The sequence below is a fragment of the Sapajus apella genome, unplaced genomic scaffold, assembly GCF_009761245.1.
Source record: "Sapajus apella isolate SASKATOON/1434 unplaced genomic scaffold, GSC_monkey_1.0 scaffold14, whole genome shotgun sequence".
Classification (NCBI taxonomy): Eukaryota; Metazoa; Chordata; class Mammalia; order Primates; family Cebidae; genus Sapajus; species Sapajus apella.
The window spans coordinates 17206223-17228134 of NW_022436954.1; the positions used below are offsets into that span (position 1 = coordinate 17206223).

Here is a 21912-nt window from a genome sequence, read left to right on the forward strand (position 1 = left end):
CTCATCTCCTAAAAATGTTAAAAAAAAAAAAAAAAAAGAAAAGAAAAGTTAGGCAGGCCTGGTAGTTTAACCCTGTAGTCCAAGCTGCTTGTGAGGCTGAGGCAGGAGGATCACTTGGGGTCAGGATTTTGAGATCAGCCTAGCTAATATAGGGAGATGTCATCTTTACCAAAAAAGGGGGGGAAAAAAGGCCAGATATAGTGGTGTGTACCTGTATTCCCAACTACTTAGGAGGCTAAGGTGGGAGGATTTGCTGGAGCCCAGAAGTTGGAGGCTGGAGTGAGTTATGATTGTGCCACTGCACTGCAGCCTGGGTGACAGAACAAGACCCCATCTTTAAAAAAACAAAGAAAGAATAGTAGCAAGATATGTTGGGGGACTACTTGATGTTAAGGACTGGACTGAAAAACTACAACGTGGATTTAAGAACTGTAAAACATAGTACTTTGAGACCTTTTTGGTAAGGACCCTATTGTTTGTAGTTTAATATAATCATTCTTCTAAGTATCCATAAAAGCTTGATTTTTTTTATTTTATTTTTTTCTTCTTTTAGAAGTTAGGCCAGGTGTGGTGGCTGACACCTTAATCTCAGCATTCTGGGAGGCTAAGGTGGGAGGATTCCTTGAGCCTAGGAGTTTAAGACCAGCCTGGGCAATGTAACAAGACCCTGTCTCTACAAAAAGTTAAAAAATTAGCCAGGCATGCGAGTTTGCACCTGGAGTCCTAGCTACTCGGGAGGCTAAGTTGGAAGGCTCGCTTAAGCCCAGGAGGTCGAGGCTGCAGGGAGCCGTGATCACACCACTGTACTCCAGCCTAGGTGACAGCAAGACCTTATCTCAAAAAAAACCAAAAAGTATAGTTAGATAAATATATAGTATATTTTAGAAAGGTTTTACTTCACAACTAAACACTTTAAAAGTGCCTTGTCACCAAAAGAGAGTGATGTATTTTTCCATTACATGAAAAATTGACTTGAGTAATAGCATATTCCCAGATACTTTAGGACTTCTGATGCTCCTTTATCCTTCAAATTTTTCTGTCTATGGTTATTGTTACTTTTGGGCAATGATGTTTTTAAAAGTTGGCTTAGGTCAAAAGACATTCATTTTTCTCTCTTTGTTATTTGTTTGGGTTTCTGTTTTCCCTAGTAAATATCTTTTCCATTTAGTATTGGGGTATCACTCTCTTTCCCAGAGGAACCGAGTTAGGTAGAGTTTCATATTGTTCCTGCACTTCCTTGTTCTCAAATACGGAGCTTCACTGCCCCATTGAACTTATCCTTTCCTGCACCCACCTCTGTCTTGAGAGAAGACAGTGGCAAAGTCACATGTGACACTAAGCTCCTTCTGTGGTAAGAACCAGACCAATAGAACTGCCAAATCTGTACTTTGCGCTGTGTATAAACAGGCTGGTTTTGTGTAGGGCCAGCTTCTTTCCAGGCCTTGTTTGGACTCTAGACATTGATGACATTTTTTGGACTCTAGACATTGATGACATTTGAAAGGGATATTTGGCTTTTGGAACATCCAGCTTGTTTTAATTCCTTTCAGAAGCCACTGTCTCCCATCTCTGTGTCCAGATTTAAAAATCAGGCACTTTTTCATTTCAAATATAAAGTGGTAGTTTGATTTTCTTTTTTTTTTTTTTTTTTTAATGAAAGGGTGTGCTTCCTGAGCCTTTTACATGGATCACAGGTTTTAGTCTGTTCTGATTGTGGTATTGCTCATTTTTTTGTGTTAACTTAAAATCCTAGATTTTTTGGTCCAAACCTGATTAGCCATAGGGAGTTAATATGTAAGACTGATGGCTCTTTTTCTCTCTTTATTACCAGAAACTGGTTGCTCAAATGAAGCAGGATCCACAGGTAAACTGCTATTGTTATTCATTTAATTTTCAAATTAAAAAATAATTTAAAGTCAAGTCACCGTAAAATACTGAAATATGGATGATGCTTAACTTTTAAGAATTCTTTCATTTCTAATAGCAGTTATTTTTTAATACATTGATCTTCAGGTATTAAGGGTTTAGAAAAATTCAGTCATTCTAATTTAATATAGCTGTTATTTCATCTTTGTTACTGTCATTTTGGTTTTATATGAATTGGTTTGAGTATTTTGGAGGAAAATATTGAGTTAATACTCTTCATATAGCTTAAATTCATTTCCATAAACCCACTTATTCAAAATCAGTTTTTGAGGCTTTCTGACATCTCAATATTATGAAAAGTGACCCCAAACCATTTCTGTTTACTTGGAGCTTATATTACAGAACATTTGAATAGTTCTGAATTATCTACTTTCAGGGTAAGAATTTAAGAGTAATTTTTAAAAGAAGCATTTTAGAAAATTTTATTTTTGAAAGAACCTTTAAAGGAGGTTTAAAAAGTACCTTATGTTACTTTTTAACAGAAAAGTTAACAGAGAATGTTAACTTTTCTTTAAATTCTCGTAGGCATTTTTCACTAAGCCATTTTATTCTCTATTCCTGAAGAGACATTTTTCTAAAACGTTATCTTGATGATTATATTTTTTATTGGGTAGTGTCTCTTTTTTAACCATTAGATACTGGGTCATAAGTATGGAGAGCGTTTATCAAATATATCTCTGTATATATCTGGGTTGATAAACATTCCAAACAGCCTTCATTGTAAAGTAAAATTAAGTTTTTGGTTGAAGAATGGTACTGAGGCACATTGATTTTTGGAAGTGAAAAATAACGCTTATCTCCACAAATTGAACTCAGGTCTGACTATTATGTTTTGCCTCTGAGAGCTGGCATACTTATTCCTATTAAATGGTCCCACTTCCATGAGAAACTTCTCCTCTTTTTTTTTTCTTCAATTTTTTGGCATATTCACAATTTAAATTGAATTTAGTTACAAAAATGAGCTGGGCGTGGTGTCGGGCACCTGTAATCCCAGCTACTCAGGAGGCTGAGGCAGGAGAATCGCTTGAACCCTGGAGGATTGTGCCACTGCACTCCAGCCTGGGCAACAGAGCGAGACTACATCTCAAAATAAATAAATAATAAATTGGATTTAGAAAACCAAGACGTGGTAGACTTTAGATTAACAGCTCCTTTCCTATTTAATGTGGTAACCTACGTTATCAGCAACTGTGAAATGTTACTAGAAACTATCATTTCTATTATACTTGTGGTCATGTAACAGAATTGTCTTAACCTGAAGAATCTGAGGTGGGCAGGGCAGTAACTTGTTGGACAGCATTGTGGATGATCTCATTGGAGAAACCTTATGTCAAATACACTAATAAAAAAGTAGACATGGAGTAAATAAAATTTAATAGATGAGGAGAATGTATTCCCTAACCCTGACAGAAGACAAAGCAGGGTAAATTGAAAAAATTGTATGTGAGACAAATCAAGTAAAAGTGGTCTCTCATTAGGGTGGTGTTCAGTCTGCTAGTAGGCTGTCCTGCTACATTAAGCATTTGAAAACTTTAATTTTGGAATTTTTCTGCCTACTTTAGTAAAAGGCAGTCATGCTCAGTGTATCTCATCTAAAATAGTATTCTTTTTTTGATTCCTAGAATTTTAGAACTGAGAAAATGCCCTGGTAGTCACTGTGTTAATTTGAATGATGTAGTGTTAAGGCAGTTGCAGTACTGACAGCTTTTCAGATCTAGGCTAAAATAACAAATGTACTTTGCTAAATAAGGGAGAGGGCAAGTGGAGAAAAACCTCTTATCTTTGTTGATAATGCTGTAAAGTATGTAGTGTATGTATACTTATAAACCCCCATTTACCTACTTCTGTGTGATTAGTGGAGCTTTGGGTTTTCTGTCAACAGAAAACTTTCTATAAAGAATAAGAGTATTGAAAAAAAAAAAAAAGAAAAAAAAAGAATAAGAGTATTTTAGTGGACAGGTACTCTTACAGCGCAGGATGCTCAAATATAAAACTTCATGTAATTTAAAACAATTTCAGAGAAGCTGTTCCTGCTTTGGTGCTAGGAGCCTATATTTAGGATCTATGCATTAAGTGATGGTATTATGGCCACAGTATAATAATACATGACAGATTTGATTGGCTGTATGCTTCAGGTTGCTTCATCATTTGTGATACAGTATGCAGAGTCTTCCTGCTACTATTCTGTTAACAAATGAAATATCTTTCTCACAGATATTTTTTCTTTCCAATCAGAATGCTGACTTAAAGAAACAGCTTCATGAACTCCAAGCCAAAATCACAGCTTTGAGTGAGAAACAGGTAGGGGAAAAGGGGAGGGGGGCATATTTTTAACATTGTGTTCTAAAGATATGTCTGCTAGAGGCTTCTAAGAGAACTGCTATTTTTCCTCATGTGTGAAAATAAGTGTGGGCAGCCAGACTCGGTTTTAATTTTGTTTGAGCTCTGTTTATCTATTTTTATTTTTGGTTGAAATCAGTCTCTAGAGTATCCCATGGGTATATGTTACTGGCAAATACCTAAAAGCAATGTGGCAGGCTGCCGTTAACTGTGTTAATTAAACTCTATAGTTTATCCATAGGGGAGGGAGTAAAGACAGCGAGAGTAGGTGATAGAGAATCTTGTAGGTGCTGTGTGTACCTCGTTACCTGTCTTAAAACCTTGAGATGACATTTAACTTACTGTGGAGAAAATCTTGTTGTAAGTAGATTGCTCTAAATGTAGGTCTCCCATTCTAAGTATGGTCATGCCTTTATGTTAATCTCTATTAGATATTGACCTACTATTATGTGAAAAAACTTTGGTGAAATCTTGTTAGACTTATTCCATATAGGGCAGGAGAAGAAAATCTTGCTTTTTTCTGAGGACATCTGGAAAGTATTCTTTGGAATTTTTTGTATGATGACCTGCACTTTACCAATTCAAGCAGTGCCTGCCACCAGGTGGAGTGTGGCAATTGATAGAGCTTTAAGTAAATGTTTATGGTAATCTCATAAAGCATTTATTTTCTTGTTTCTTCCCAACCACTCTCCCTCTGATTAGAAAGAGTGGTTTTCTGTCTTGGAGTAGGTGAATGTATTAATGAAAAGAATAAGGTGATTTGCAGTTGATATTTTGTGCCAGTGACATTTCATTGAAGATTTTTGACGAAATAGTTCTCAATAACTGATTTTCATGTTGTTATTTAATGTTATTTAGTGAAATAATAACAATGAGAATAATTTATTCCTGTAGACTTTTTATTGTGTTTCTATTGTGTTTTCATTTAAGTGAGGGGAGAAATAAACTTTGAGAACTATGTGGAAGAGATATGAATCATTAATGTTTCAGAATAGAATCATCTTCCAAGCTGAGTGAACAAATGCTTTATATTCTTCCCTCCTATTCTTATGCGTCCCCACCTTGTCTTCTCCACAGACAGGAGGTATTTTAGATTAGGGAATTGCCAAACTAAAATTGGGAGGAGGTGGGATGGTGGAGAACAATTTGTAAGAAAAAATATAAACAGAGTTGGTTAGCATGTATTTGGCTCTGAATGTGATTCAGTTCTCTAAAGTCAACATGATGTGTGTTAGTGAAAGTGTTCTAGCTTTAGAATTCTGTTAGTGCTGAGCCTCCTTATAGTTTCAGGGTTAGTTTGACAAGATGCCAATGAATGAGTCACATTTGCTGAAAAATTCACGTGTTCCAGCAGGGAAAGAAGGTGAGAACTGATTAGCGGAGTAGGGGTTGGGGGATGCTGTTGCAAAGTTAAGATAACTTAAGGCTACATTTGGGGAAAGTGGGACAATTTTTAGAATTTCACATTTACTCGAAATTTTTGTTTGTGAGAACTAACATAGATTTGGTTTATTCTGTAACTTTTTATTCTTTAATCTTTTTCTGCTATGGACCTTACAGAATAGAAAATTGCAGCTATCTGTCTAAGATATTTCATCAAGTGGCAAGCTCTAATTGTCCTCTGAACTAAGTTTGGATTTCAGAAACTAGAATTTTTTAAAATGTCTAACATCAGGAAAACTTTAGATATACAAAGTAAATAAAACTAAAGTCAGAAACTAGAATTCAGTCCTGCAGTTTTTATAATATTTCCTTAACTATTAAAACAACTTTCTTGATGGAACAGAAAAATATCATTTTTAGGTAGGCTAATAATTGAAGGAAGCACAGCTGTAATGTTCAAAGGTTCATCCCTCCTCAAACTTTTCAACATGTGACATTATTATTTAGTTTAAAATAATTTTATTGGCTAGGCATGGTGGCTCACGCCTTTAATCCCAGCACTTTGGGAGGCCAAGGCTGGCAGATCACCTGAGATCAAGGGTTTGAGACCAGCCTGGCCTACGTGGCGAAACCCCGTCTCTACTAAAAATAAAAAATTAGCTGGGCATAATGGCACGTGCCTACTCAGCTACTCAGGAGGCTGAGGCAGAAGAATCACTTGAACCCAGGAGGCAGAGGTTGCAGTGAGCCAAGACTGCGCCACTGCACTCTAGCCTGGGTGACAGAGGGATACTTCGTCTCAAAAAAATAAAATAGTTTTATTTTAGAACAGCTTCCTAATGCTATGCTCATTTTTTTTCCTCAAAAGAGCCGTTTATCCTCTGGCAGAACCTAACCAATCGTCCTTCCACTTTAATAACTAAAGTCTGAATTACCTTATTCATATGACTAATATTTTAATTTAACATTAATTTTTTGTTAGAAAAATTTAAAATACAGAAAAGTTTGGAGAATAATGGCATATTTCACACTTAAACCCTTGTCATATTTACTTCCACTCTTTGTGCATTTTTCTGTAATCCTTTTTTCATTATTTATTAGAAAATTTTAATTATACAAATAATGGATTCATACATTCTCTTCTTTTGTTTTATTAAAAAAAATTGTATCAGACCTCTATGTCAAAAAAAAAAAAAGAAAAAAAAAACCATTGCAGATAGTCACTATTTCTTGCAGTAGACACTAGTTCTTATTTACTGTCGCCACTTCAATCTTTGATACTTACTCAGTTTCTCCCTTAAAACTATGTAATCGTATGCTCCATTTGGGAAAATACAGCCTTTAGTAAGCAGCCTTCCTGGCTAAACCTCAGTGAATTTCATCAAATTCTTGATTGGAAAGTTCTAGTGCTTTTAAACTGTAACTTGAGATTTCCAAAGAGAAACTCTGGCAGATTTCAGTCAGCTTCTTGACCTGCAGGGCTTCAATTTGGGGCTGACAGTTTTAACTCAGAAAATCCCTGACTTGATTGGCTCAATAAATTATATCCTATATAGCCATTAAGATCATGGTTCTGGGAAGTATTTTAATGATACAGGAATGTGCTCTGAACTAATAAGTGAGAGAGTACACACAACTTTATGTGCATTACAGTTTTATTTTTATGTTTATTTTGGGTATATATGTATGTAGGCATGAAAATGTATGTAGAAACAGTGTCAGCATAAAACATGGGAAGGTGGTAAGTTTACAGGTGGTTTATTTTTTCCACATACTCTTACATATATTTTCTAAATGCTCCACAATAAATGTTTCCCTTTTAGAATCAGAAATAAACAAGAAATATTATTAAAAAAATTTTTTTTAACATCAAGCTCTTGTCTGTTTCAGGCATAGTTCACATTTAGAAGTCTAATGACATTCTTCTCATGGTATTAAATATATGAACCACTCTAATCAGAGAATCCAACCATTTTAAACACTTACTAGTAATGCTGAAGTGCAGAAGCAACTACTAATTTCTTTAACAGAATTCACTCTCATTCTCACCCCACACCCCCTTATTTTTTGATAAGCATATGTAGTCTTTTATGGAGATATTCTGATGTGAAGCTAAAGCATTTAGTTGCTTTAGTTGTCTGCTTTCTTTCTAATTTCTTGTAGAGGCAATCTTAACATCCCCAAGTTTGTTGCTTCTTACTGTGGTGCTTCAGGGTTAGCCCATCGTGGTTGCATCTTTGGTTTCCCCAGCCTGAACAGTTTGCTGCCCTATCTCCCCTTACCTGGTGGCCTCCTGCTGAGGTTTTATGTCATAGCTTAAATGTCACTTCCTGAGAGGAGCTATCCCTGACACTCCTTCCTTTAGTCAAAATCAGCTGTTTCTGTTATAATCTGTCATTGAACCCTTCAATTTTCCTTCATAGTTATGCAATTTAGGATTATGTTCAGTTGTGGATGACTGAAAATCCAAAATGAAAATGATGTAAACAGGGAAAATTTAATTTCTCTGTCATCTAAAAGTTCTGTAGGGGGATTAGGGCTGCTGAGAATGGTTCCATGGTGTCAGGGAACCCAGGTTCCTCCTATTCTGTTGCTCTGCCATTCTCAGCATGCAGCTTTCACATCATCCTCCAAAATAGCTGCTCCATCTGGTAAGAAGGGGGAGAAGCAACAAAGAGCAAGCCCTTTATTTTTTAAGGATGTTTACTAGAAGTTGCATGCAGCACTTAGATCCCATGGGTCTGAACGTAGTCATATGGGCCCCGCTAGGAGCAAGGAAGTCTGGAAAATGTAGTTAGTTTATTGCTGGTGGTCATGGCCAGATAAAATTCAAGGATTATTACTAAGAATTGAGAAATTTGAGACTTAAGAATTCTCTAATATTAAAAAAAAAAAAAAAGAATTGGGAAATAAATACTAGGAATGATTAGCATTTTCTACTATAGTAGCATGCCTGTATCTGTAGGATTACTATTTTTAAAATATCTGTTTTCCTCATTAGATTGTTAGTTTCAAGAAGGCAGGGAACATGTTTGTTTTATTTGCTTCTTTATTCATAGTATAATATTTAGTATAATATTTAACATAGAATGATATTAACACAGAAGAAGCACTTATATTTTTTAAATGAATTATTTTATCCACCAGATCTTTTGCTCTGTTTATATCATAATTTTTTTATAGAACGGTATGCCTTTTTATGCTTTTTAAACCTAACTTATGAAAATCTTCTTGGATTTTTTTAGTGTTCTTTGATATTATTTTTAACAGCTTTAAATATTAATGTAATTGGCTATATCATGATTTTTAAAAACTTTTCTTCTCTTACTTGATAATAGGGTATTTCCAGGGTTATTTGCTATTATCAATATTGTTGTGATAGATAAACCCTTCTATATGAAATGAATGTGTGTTTCTCTCTGATTGCTTTAGGATAAATTCTTAGATGAGTGATGAGTGGGTTTGTTGGTCACATATTACCCTAACAATTCTGCGTCAGAAACCAGTGTTTTATTGAGTGGCTTTCAACACTGCCAGTAGTTGTACCTAACTGGTCAAAGATTTGATTATCTCTTTAAGAAAAATAAGCTTGACGAAGTAACTTGCGCTTCAATAATGTTCCATATTATTATAGGGCATTTGCCCTAAGTGTTTATTTTTACACTGGGCCTGTAGGTCATATGGTGTTCTCCTGATCTAAGCTGTACCTGGCCAAGTACCTCTGCTTCAGTTTGTGGGCTGGCTGAGCTTGCCTTCAGGCTGAAGGTTTCGTTCAATCTACTCTAAATGTGTTCATTCTGAGGCCTTGGATGAAGGGACAGGAGCTACCTGGGGCATATTCATTTCGTAGTTTACTTAAGAGCACAAGAAGCAAGCCAAACTATTGAAATATGTTTGAAGACTCTGCTGGCATCAGGTTTGTTAACATCTCATTAGCCAAAAGAAGTTACATGGCCAAGCCTTGTCAAGTTATAGGACAAAGGGTGTGAATGTATAATTTTAAAACAGAGAGGATATGGAGATTGAAAACAATAATTCTTCTACTGCACTTGGTCTAAAGATATAAAAAAAGCCTTTCCTACATTAAAAATATTTTTAACCACTTATTTCCAAATAATCACCAAAAAAGGCAATATCACATTAATAGCATGTATTGAGAATACATGATTTTCCCCAGGAGATACCCTGTCACAGGGGGAAAAAAGCACTCTGCTAATTTGGAAGATGTATTAATATGTATTTGATGCTTATCAGGAAGTATATTTTTCATAGAATTTGCCATTTGTCCATGGCACAAATCTGTTGTAGTATTCCATAGAATTCTCTTTTAGTTTTAAATTTTGTTATTCTTTAACACCTTATTCTATTTCTTTTTGCTCCTTTTTAGAGAGATAGACCCTTCTGTAGTCTTTGATCTTTTCTACAAGTTTGCTTCTCTGACTCTGTTTAAAAATTATAGTCACCTGGCCAGGAGCAGTGGCTGTTGCCTATAATCCCAGCACTTTGGGAGGCCAAGGAAGGCAGATCACCTGAGGTCAGAAATTGGAGACCAGCCTGGACAACATGGCAAAACCCTGTCTCTACTAAAAATAAAGAAATTAGCTGGGTGTGGTGGTGGGCGCCTGCAGTCCCAGCTACCTGGGAGGCTGAGGCAGGAGAATTGTTTGAACCTGGGAGGCAGAGGCTGCAGGGAGCCAAGATGGTGCCACTGTACTCCATCCTGGGTGACAGAGTGAGACTCCGTCTCAAAAAAAAAAAAAAAAAATTATAGTCACCATTTCTTACAAATCTCTTTAACCTAATACTAGATGAAATACTTTTCTGGGTTTAATAAGTCCATCTTCCCATTTATGGAACTATTCTCAGTTTTAAATTTGGATATATTTTAATACAAGATTCTGAAGCTTTTAGGAAACAAGTTTCTGTCCCTCCTATAACTAGTTATGTTTCTGATGCATAGAACAAGATAATTTAAGCTAATTAGGTAACTGGAACAAAGGACTGGGTAGGGATGGAGGCACCAGAAGTTTGATTCTGTTCCTGCCTCTGTAATAGACTTGTTGATAGATTTTTGTTACTGAATACTTGATGTCTTTTTCCATATTTGTGGAATGTTTGGATTATTCATTGAGGAGTTAATGCATGTGTATCCATTGAGTGCATGGAATTCTTTTGTAGGTGAGTTCTGTTTAAATGGAAATTGTTGGCTTCAGTCATGGTGGTTAACTTCATCTCATATGTAACACTTTCATCTTACACGTAAAGTACTACTATTCTAAGAAGCTTAGAACATTTCATATTTAACTCAGTCAAAAGTACGTCATTGTGATACATAAACTGAGACGTGGACTTCATGACTTAGCCATGATTGTGTAACTTATTAGTATCAGATTCAATACCAGAATTCAGATCTCTGTACTCTTCATTCAGTTTGATTTAGTAACTCTGTAGATCTTTATCTATCAAATATTTTTTGAAATAAGACATTAGGCCAAATAATTCCATTGCCTTTAGGCCTCATTACCTTGGAGTCAAATAAGTAAGTTAGATCTTATAGTCCTAGTATTGGCAACATGATGTATGACTATCTCCAGCCTCTAATACCAGTTGCCATAAAATGTTACCCTCCGTGGTTCACAGCCAAGCTAGTGTGATTGGCGCATCATATTGGAATTTAAAATTGTTTTCTTAGAAATCTTTTCATTGTGATGGAAGCCTGACTTCATCCAGAGCTTAGGAATTTCCTAAGATTTAGTCTAGTTCATCCCTCCTGTGTAATATTTATGTGAAACCATTGGTCCAACTGTTGAGGTTATTGCCACTTTGTGTACATAGGACATCAGCTCCTCTTTTTCATCAAATACAGGAAATGTAATATTTCAAATTTCTCCTGGTGAAATCCTGTTGGCTTATATTCAGCCAAGATGAGATGAAGGAAAGGCTCAGAAATAACTGGCTATGAAAGTTCTGAAAATTGAGAGGCTGTATATATGTAATGTGACTATGGTTCCCAGTGCTATATTATCTGCTGTCCTTTTTACCTGTCTTCTTTGAGTGTGATTGTCTCTGTTGCTGCTAGTTGTACCTAAGTGGTCAAAGATTTGACTGTCTGTTTTAGAAAGAGATGATTGAGTAACTTATACTTTAATAACGTGCCACATTATTATAGGGCATTTCACCTGAGTATGGCAGAGGAAATCAAGTCAGTTGGTGACTAGTACCAGATCCATCAATCTGTTTGCTGAGTTGAGGCAGAGCAATCTTCTTATGAGTTTTTCTTAGTACCTTATTTTTGGTGCTGGCAAATGGAATGAGTATTAATATTCAAACTGAAATTCTTAACTCTTGTTATCAGGTGTTATATCTTGACACTGGGCTACTGGAATCTACGGTATTCTTTTTTTTTCCACTTTGCTCATCTAGTGCTTAGCTGAGAGCAGTTGCTTCATGCTATGAAAAGCAAATCAAAGCCCAAGCTATTGGAATGTTTTTCCAGCCTGTGGTATCTGTCTTTTTTTTTCTTTGCATAGAACGTATCTGTATTTCAAAATGTTTGGGAACTCTTCCACTCTTTGGAGAACATTAAGTTTTGAGTGATAGGCAGTGTGAATAACAAATGCTTTTTAGGAGCCAGTAATAACTGATACCACCTCTCCATTGTATCAGTAACTTAATTTGTGCTTTCACATAATCCGTTCCCCACATTTATTCCCTTTTCTTTAGGATCTGTGCTTTTCAGACTTCTTTATCATTCCGAGTCTGATTCATCTGTTTTATTCCACATATATTTATTGGGAGTTTTCTCTGGTCAAAGGGATGATACTAAGCCCAAGGAGGATGCAAAGGATGAAAATCTTGGAGTGTTACTTCCCTGTGACTGGTTATGACCTACAAGGCACTCAAGCTTATTAGCATTGATACCTTTAACAACTCATTCTCATTCATACCCTGTAAAATTCTTGCTGTCACCTTTACTCCCTGGGCTCTCTCAAGACTGTGCCTTCTTCACACATCCTCTTCTCTACACCTAGAATTTTTTTACCTCTTTATCTGGTTAATTCCTACTTATTTTTTGAAGACTCAGCTTAAGCAAGGTCCTTTAGAAGCTTTTCTTGACTTCTTTCTACCTTCCGGGCAGAGTTAGACACCCCTCTTCTGTGTACTCATGGTACTTGGTACTTACTTGTGCCTACTTTATTTGGCACTCATTGTGGTACTTATTTGCACTCATCGAGGTGTAATTATTTGTAAGATCCTCAAAGGCAAGGACTGTGTCTTACTCACATTTGTACCCCTCAAATCTAGAATGGTAGATGAGCAGCAAGTGTTTTTGAATGCTATTAATTTATATACTCTCAGAAAGCTGGTAAGGTGGCCAAGGATGTCCATACCAAGGGTTCATCATCGAAATTCCCATTTAAATTGTTCAGTTTTGCGGGGGTGGGGGGGTGGGAAATATTCTCATTATTATTTCCTACTTCAGTGTTTCAGGAAAGTTCAGTGCCATTATTAACTCTGTTCCAATTTAGAGCAGCTTTATCTTAGTTTCAGGAAAGAATGGTTTTCATTAAGTTATATCAACTAGTAAATGAGTCTGAGGCCACCAATTTGAAAACTTGATACATCTAGAAACAAGTCTCTTCTACAATGTTGCCACATCACTTACCTCAGAAAACCCTTCATTCCCTCCCCCCAGACTTTTCAGATACTTTTTATGCTTTGTCATTTCTTCAACCTGGGATGCTTTTCCTGTCTTTGCATAATGCAAACCTGGGGTCACCTTATACCTTTTTTCTGGCAGACCCACTTACAGGACAACATAGTACAGAAATCACCATAAAAGAAAATCTGAAAACAAATGTGATTGAATCAAGGTGCATCAGTAAGTAGTATGTAAGCTTTAGCTGTATATGCATATTATGGAATAGTATGTAGCTGCTAAAAAGAATGAGGTGGCTTAACTGAATGGAAAAATGAATAGAAAGTTAAAAAAGTGAATTGTAAAACAGACATGCAGCATGATTCCATATTAGTTTAAAATACGCAATACTAAAAAAAACTGTATTTATGCATTCATGGTCATTTATACTTGAAAATATATGGGAAAGAGTCTAGATTGTCTAGAATTATTTTCACAGAACTATTCACAGTGATTGCCCCTAAGAAGTGAGATTCAAGAGAGGTGACCAAGAAAGCTGGCACTTTTAACTTTATATATATTTTTATTACTTAAATTTATTTAGTTTGTTTGTTTATTATTTTTAGAGGCAAGGTCTTGCTCTGTCGCCCAAGCTGAAGTGCAGTGGTACAATCATAGTTCACTGCAGTCTTGAACTCCTGGGCTCAAGTAATCCTACCACCTGAGCCTCCCGAGTGGTTGGGGCTACGGGCATGCACTGTCACGCCTGGCTAGTTTAATTTTTTTTGAAAACAGGTTCTCGTTTTGTTGCCCAAGCTGGTCTTGAACTCCTGGCAAGTGATCCTTCTGACTCAGCCTCCCAAGTAACTGAGATTATAGGTTTAAGCCACAATGGCTGGCTGAATTTATTTTTTATAAGGGACATGTATTAATTTTTTAAAACTGTTAAGGTTTAACATAAATATAGATAAACATATATATATATGTATGTACATATGGCTCAAATGTATTTTTACAAACTGAAACCGCTAGGTAACTAATACTTACATTAGTAATCAGAATATCACTATCACCACATAAACCCCTTTGTCCTTCCCCAGTTCACTACCTCCTCTACCAGAGAAACCACCTTTGTTACTTCTAACAGCACAGATTAATTTTGCCTATGTATGAAATAAAATAGAACATGCTATTTTCCGTCTGGCTTATTTTGTTCAACATGTTTATGAGACTACATCCCTTTCTTTTGAAGTTAAAAAAAAAAACTTTTTATTTTGAAATAGTTATAGATTCACAGGAAGTTGTCTTTTGAAATTTTAAATCACTAAAGAAAAAAAAATTGTCATCTTTTGGATGTGCCTACCCTAACATCTCATGGATGTGCCTACTCTAACATCTCTTGGCATCGTCAGGTGCTTTGTTTTCTGTGAACCAGTAGCTCCTTGCTCTGTGACTTTTGTGTAGCTCTTACCACATATCTTCAACTGTTTGTGTGTCATTTCTTCCTTTCTAGATTGTGAGCCTCTGTGAACTGCATTCCCTTCACCCTTATATACCTGCTTTATACCCTAGTGGTTCACACACAGTGATGCTTAAACATTTGTTAAAGAAAAGGAGTAAATTTCAGTCCTGGTTGTGCTATTCACTGACAGGCTTTGTGTCCATTGAATTTCTCTGAGCTGGTTTCCTCAACTGTAATATGGACATTATAACTGTATCAGTACAGATGCCTTTAGCTGTATGTAACAGAAAGCCCAACTAAAAGTGGCTAACATAGTAAGTTTATTTATTAATTCAAATAAGGAGAAGTTGCTAGAGTTGTTCAGTTCAGCAGCTTAGCAACACTATCAGGACCCATATTCTGGTCATCTTTCCGCACTGCCACGCTCAGCATGTCAGCAAGCACTGCTCCTTGTCATGGGATGGTTGTAGCGGCTCCAGGCTTTACATCTTCACACGTCAACATCCTGGGGCAATAAAAGGACCATTTCTTATTAAATATTTCTTCTTATGAGTATGGAAAACTTTAATTAGAAGCTTTTCAGCAGACTTTGTGTCTCATTGGCCACAGTTCTGTCACATGCCAATGCCTAGTTCTTGGCGCGAAGGAGGAGTCCAAGACTGATTTACCTCCTGGAGCTGGAGATTTTCTTCTCAAGCATTTGGAAGCTAGATACCTGAACAAAATTGTTTTTTGTTATTAAGGAAGAGAAAGGATGGAGAAGAATGGCTATTGAAAAAAGTTAACAATGTCTCTGTAACAGTTTCCTCTACTAATGTAAATTAAGGATAGTGTGTATCTAAAGATGTATGCATGCTGAAATACCATGAAGTTATAATATATCATTAGTGCTTGTTACTGGCTCCGTGGATTATTTTAGAAAAGTCTCCCTTTGCTACCTAGCTAGCAACCTGCTTTAGGGCAAGGAATGCAAAAATAATTTTACTCTTTGCCAAAGCAATAAGTTACTAGAAGGGTAAATCTATTACAGAAAATAATGTAATTTATTTCAAACGTGAATTATAAATGTTTTTAAATTTTTTGATATTTAAAAATTATCTATAAACTATGATTATTATTATTGTTGATATTCCATGCCTTTGAAACAAAGCAGCCATGATGTCCGTTGGTTAACTTTTATGTACCTTGATACCTGCATTATTCTAAAAAGCTAGAGTTAATCAAAACTCAAATGGTGTTTTGGATTTCTCCTTTTTAAAATGTTTAATATGTTAAATGGCAAGCCAAATCACATATTCCTTCACTTGTTTTTTCCCCAACAGAATACAGTATAAGAATCAGACAGGAAAAATAAGTTTACTCTTTAGTATCTTTTTATGGTAGCTGGTTAGATGAGAGGCTGCCCTGCAAAATTATGTTTTCAGAAGATATGTTTCCCAAAGTTGATTTACTCCAAGTTTAGGAAGAAAGTGTTTGTGTGAATCAGCAGGGTTTGGCTAACCTATCTCATCCTAGCTCTATCTGAAAAGGACAGAGGCATTCTTAGTTTCTGTCAGTGAAGCACCAAACCTTCCTTTGCTCTGAAAAATGAAGCCCTAGAAATTTTCAATTAATGTGTTCAATTGTCGCCTTTTCTCCTACTCCCACCTCCATTGCCTTTCAAAAAACCTCTCCCACTTTGCCTAAACAAATTGTATCATTTTGACCAAGAAGAATACTAAAGAAAGAGATCAGTTATGAACTTAATTTTCCCTATGAGCAGTGAATGATTATTATTCATCTGGTTTTATCTAGTGCTTCTGTCATCTAATATAGGAATTGGGGAAAAAATTAACAGTTCCTTTCCTGTGGAGTCAAGAAGCACAAATGAACTTACCCTGAAAAGTTGTGTTACCTGAAGGAAAATAGTTAAGTGAAATTGGGGGAGTGTGTTAATCGGCAGAATTTGAAACTTGTCTTTCTGATTGTGTGATTTTATTTATTAGAGATTCTAGAAGTTTGTCTTGAATTTGAGATAAATTCACATACGATTTTGAGTTAATCTACTAGTGGCTTTTAATTGTAACATTTATAAACATCTGTCATAAAAACTGATTTTTGCTTATCCTATGATGTGCGTTCATCAGATGAAACAGTATTTGCAGGTTATCAAAAGTGCTGCCCCTAATCCTCATTAGCTCCTGCTAATAGCTGGTAAAATTATATGTAACTCTTTAAATTTCTAGTATTCCTTTTTACAGCTTCCCTTCTCCTAGCTCTTACTTGCTTAATTATATAAATTATATACTTTATGGGTAAAGTGGTTTTAGCCATTACTTCAGGGTATCCTTCTGAAGAGAAATTGATTAGTTCTTCAAAAATGGGAAGTCTAGTATGATTCTCTAGGTCAAGGATTGGTAAAACTATGGCCTGCACCTGGGCCAAATCTGGCCTGCCACCTGTTTTTGTAAGGTTATTAGAACACAAGCACACTCTTCCATTTACATATTCTCTATAACTGACTGCTTTTGTGCCACAATGGCAGAGTTAAGTAGTCGTGACAAAGACAGTATGGCCTTACAGTGGTTACTATCTGGTTATTTTTAGAGAGTTTGCCAGTCTGACTCAAGAGAAATTTAACCAGAGAGGCACTCAACTCAGAGATATTAGGCACCATGTAACAGCCTTGGGGAGGAATGAGTGCCACGTAATACGTAGACTGTATGTACACTGAAAACAGAGTATATGGTGTATACAGAATAATAAGAGCCTCTCCTCTTATAAACATGCCAGCCCCCCCAAAGAATTCATTTCATTTTTAACACCTTATTTTTTTTAGCCACTTTTATTTTTAGTTCTCTTTGTCTCTATTCCTCTCCCCACCTCTCTCTTATAGACTTATTGAGACATAATTAATGTAAAATAAATGATACACCTTGAAAGAGTCTAATTTTTGGTGGTGTGAAACCATCATCACGATCAAGATAATGAGCATATGCATCACCTCTGAAGTGTTCTTGGTTCTCTCTCATCCTTCCCTCAATCCAGGCCCCAAGAAAACACTGGTCTGCTTTTGTAACCCAGTTTTTAGCTGTTATAAATAACATTACTTTGAACATTCACGTTCAAGTCTTTATGTGGAGATCTGCTTTCATTTCTCTTCGTATATGCCTTAGTATGTCAGGGTTGTATAGTAGGTGTATTTTTTAACTTTTTAAGAAACTGCCAAAATGTTTTCCACAGTGGTTGTACCATTTTACATTCCTTCCAGCAGTATATGAGAGTTCTAGTGGCTCCACATTCTTAGCACTTCAATCTTAAATATGAACTAGCCAAGAATCACCGTATATTTAAGGGAAGCCGCTAATGTGCAAGTCAGAACTGGCCAAGAGAATTGGAAGGGACAATTCAAAATAACTATAAATTTAGATCCCTAGATCAGTAAAAGATATTGCATCAATGAAACAAGGAGAGAATGCTAGGAATAAAGGAACAATTAGAAAACAAAAACAATTCTTGGTTTTAAAAAAAAGGTTGGAAAACGAAATTGAAGCTGTCTCTCAATAAATAGATAGAAGAGACAAAAGTAGGGGATAGACAGTGGAATACAGAAAAATTTTCAGAGGGTCACCCAGAAAGTTTCATGCCTGGCTAATAAAAGTTCTGAGACAAGGGAACAGAGAAAATGGAGAAGAGAAAACCATCTAATAACTAATATAATGAAATTCCCACAACTGAAGGGCATATAATTCCAGATTAATAGAATCCACTGAGTGCCTAAAACTGTGAACCTCACACCCTCGTACCAAGGCACAACATGGTGAAACTTAAGCAGAACAAGAATGAAAGATCTTAAAAGCTTCCTCAGAGGAAAAAAAAAACAACAAAAACAGTTGTAAACAGGGATTAGGAATCAGATGGCATTAGACTTCTCAGCAGCAACAAAGAAAGCTAGAAGTACTGGAATGATGTTTTACAAATTCTGAAAAACAGTGATTTTCAGTGTAGAATTCTATACCCAACCCATCTCTTGATCAAGTCTGGGGATAGAATAGAGACATTTTAAGACATGCAAGGTCACAAAACTTACCTCCCATACATCTTTTTTGAGGAAGCTATTGGAGGAAGTTCTCCATCAAAACAAGAAAGTAAACCAATAAAGATGAAGGCACTGGTTCAGGAAACAGGAAATTCAATTTTTTAAAAAATCCCATTCGATGAAGGGAAAAACCCAGATAACTGTTGTACAGCAGGTTTAGAAAACAGCCAGTTTAGGTTGAACAGGAGGATGGAGGACTTAGGAGAGATGAAGCTAAGAAAGTGGACCAATATATCATACAATGTGTTTTGAGCCATTATTGGGAGACATTTTATAGTTTCTTTGGAAAGTATGGGAAAGAATTACTTATAGGAATGTAGAAAACCAAGCAAATGACAAAGCAAGTCAATATTTAGTTCCAGGAATAGCAAAATGTTGTACAAGAAAGTAAGTATAGTTGTCTCACCAACAAATTAGTGTTATTTATATAATAATACAAGCCTTAAATATGGATTTACTCATTAAAATGACCATACTCTCCAAAGCAGTTTACAGATTCAATGCTATTCCTATTAAACTACCATTGAGGTTCTTCACAGAACTAGAGAAAACTATTGTAAAATTAATATGGAATCAAAAAAGAGCCTGAATAGCCAATACAGTTCTAAGCAAAAAGAACAAAGCTGGAGGCATCACGCTAATCAACTTCAAACTATACTACAGGGTCACAGTGACCAAAACAGCATGGTACTAGTGCAGAAACAGACTTACAGACTAATGGAATAGAATGCAGAACCCGGAAATAAGACCACACACCTATAGCTACCCCTGACAAAAACAAGCAATGGAGAAAGGATTACCTATTCAGTAAGTGGTGCTGGGATAACTGGCTAGCCATATGCAGAAGATTAAAACTGTAGCCCTTCCTTACACCATATACAAAAATGAACTCGAGGTGGACTAAAGACTTAAATGTGAAACCTAAAACTGATAGAAAACCTAGGCAATACCATTCAGGATATAAGTATGGAAAAAGATTTCACGATGAAGATGCCAAAAGCAATTGAACAAAAATTGACAAATGGGATCCAATTAAATTAAAGAGCTTCTGCACAGCAAAAGAAACTATCAATGGAGTAAACAGCCACAGTTTGTTTGCAAACTGTGCATCTGACAAAGGTCTGATATCCAGCATCTTTAAGGACTTTAAATAAATTTATAAGAAAAAAAAAAACAAAAACCAGCCCCATTACCAAATGAGCAAAGGACATGAACAGACACTTTTCAAAAGAAGACAATATGACTGGGGGGCAGTGGCTCACCCCTGCAATTCCAGCACTTTGGGAGGCCAAGGTAGGCAAATTGCCTGAGCTTAGGAGTTCCTGACCAGCCTGGGCAACACAGTGAAACCCCGCCTCTACTAAAACACACAAAAAATTAGCCAGGTATGACAGCATGCACCTGTAGTCCCAGCTACTCCAGAGGCTGAGGCAGGAAACTTGCTTGAACCTGGGAGGTAGAAGTTGCAGTGAGCCGAGAAGCCTGGACAACAAAGCAAGACTTTGTCTCAAAAAACAAACAAACAAAAAAAAGACATACATGTGGCCAACAATCATATGAAAAAAAGCTCAACATCACTGATCTTTAGAGAAGTGCACATCAAAACCACAATAAGTGGTTCCATCTACTCAAAAATAGTCTCTTTTCTTTAATAATGAATTCTTAAATTTCTTTAAAATGAATTCTTATTTTATATGGTATAATTTTATATGAGTATGTGCTAAGATTACAGCTTACTGTTTCTTGCCTTTTTTTCCCCTTAGAGCTATAGGAGGAGACTAGTATATTGACAGTAGGAATTGAAGTCCATCATTTCTTTAAACATTTGGTTTTTCAAAAGTTTATAAAAGTAAATCATGGTCCAGGTGTAGTGACTTCTGCCTGTAATCTCAGCATTTTGGGAGGCTGAGATGGGAGGATTGCTTGAGGCCAGGAGCTTGAGACCAGCCAGGCCATCCCTGTTTTTAAAAAGTCATGCATGTTTATTTGGCAAATTCAGCAAAGAGAGAAATCAAATTTAACTGTGATCCTACTTCCATGTTTTAGATCCTTTGAGCCTTTTTTTCTGTGCCATAAATTTGTATTAAAAAATAAAATGGGCTGAGCATGGTGGCTTATGCCTGTAATCCCAGCACTTTGGGAGGCCAAGGTGGGTGGATCACCTGAGGTCAGGTGTTCAAGACCAGGCTGGTCAACATGGTGAAACCCCTTGTCTACTAAAAATAATAATTTTTAAAAATTAGCTGGGCATAGTGGTGGGCACCTGTAATCCCAGCTAACTTGGGAGGCTGAGGTAGGATAATTGCTTGAATATGGAAGGCAGAAGTTGCAGTGAGTCAAAATCTCGCCACTGTACTCCAGCCTGGGTGACAGACTGAGACTCTGTCTCGAATGAATGAATGAATGAATGAATGAAGGCCAGGTACAGTGGCTTATGCCTGTAATCCCTGCACTGTACTCTAGGTAGCAGAGCAACATCCATCTCTACACAAAATTTTAAAAAGTTAGCTGGGTATGGTAGCAAGTGTGTATGTAGTTCCAGCTACTTGGGAGGTTGAGGGAGGAGAATTGCTTGAACCCAGGAATTTGAGGTTAAAGTGAGCTATGATTATACCACTGCACTACAGTCTGGGCAACAGTGAGACCCTGTCTGTTAAAAATAAATAAATAAATAAAATTGAGATTGGTATTGTGCTTATTATTTTAGAAATACTTATTTTGTCTATATCTTGAGCATTTCTTTACATTCTTGGTTTTTGTTTTTGCTTTTTGTTGTTGATGTTGTTTTTGTTTGAGACGGAGTTTTGCTCTTGTTGCCTAGGCTGGAGTGCAATGGCGTGTTCTCGGCTCACCAAAACCTCCACCTCCCGGGTTCAAATGATTTTCCTGCTTCAGCCTCTGGAGTTGCTGGGATTATAGGCATGCACCACCACTAATTCTGTATTTTTAGTAGAGACAAGGTTTCACTGTGTTGGTCAGGCTGGTCTCAAACTCCCAACCTCAGGAGATTCACCTGCCTTGACCTCCCAAAGTGCTGGGATTACAGGTGTGAGCCACCACACCCGACCTCTTCTTTACATTCTT

The 21912-nt window shown here is 36.4% G+C and overlaps 1 protein-coding gene across 25 annotated transcripts in view; it reads left to right on the forward strand.

Annotated features, from left to right (window-relative positions):
• The window catches only part of PHF21A (PHD finger protein 21A), a 198697-nt gene that overhangs the window by 40902 nt on the left and 135883 nt on the right, over positions 1-21912 (forward strand). For 24 of the 25 annotated variants that reach the window (XR_004270355.1, XM_032283501.1, XM_032283482.1 and 21 more), the window contains 2 exons: positions 1832-1864; positions 4162-4227. Coding sequence is in view for 23 of the 25 variants with exons in the window: in XM_032283501.1 (XP_032139392.1) it covers positions 1832-1864; positions 4162-4227 (99 nt within the window). In the remaining 2 variants the exon portion in view is untranslated. Of the gene's footprint in view, positions 1-1825; positions 1865-4161; positions 4228-21912 lie in introns of those variants that run through there. The other variant, XM_032283505.1, reaches the window with a different exon arrangement.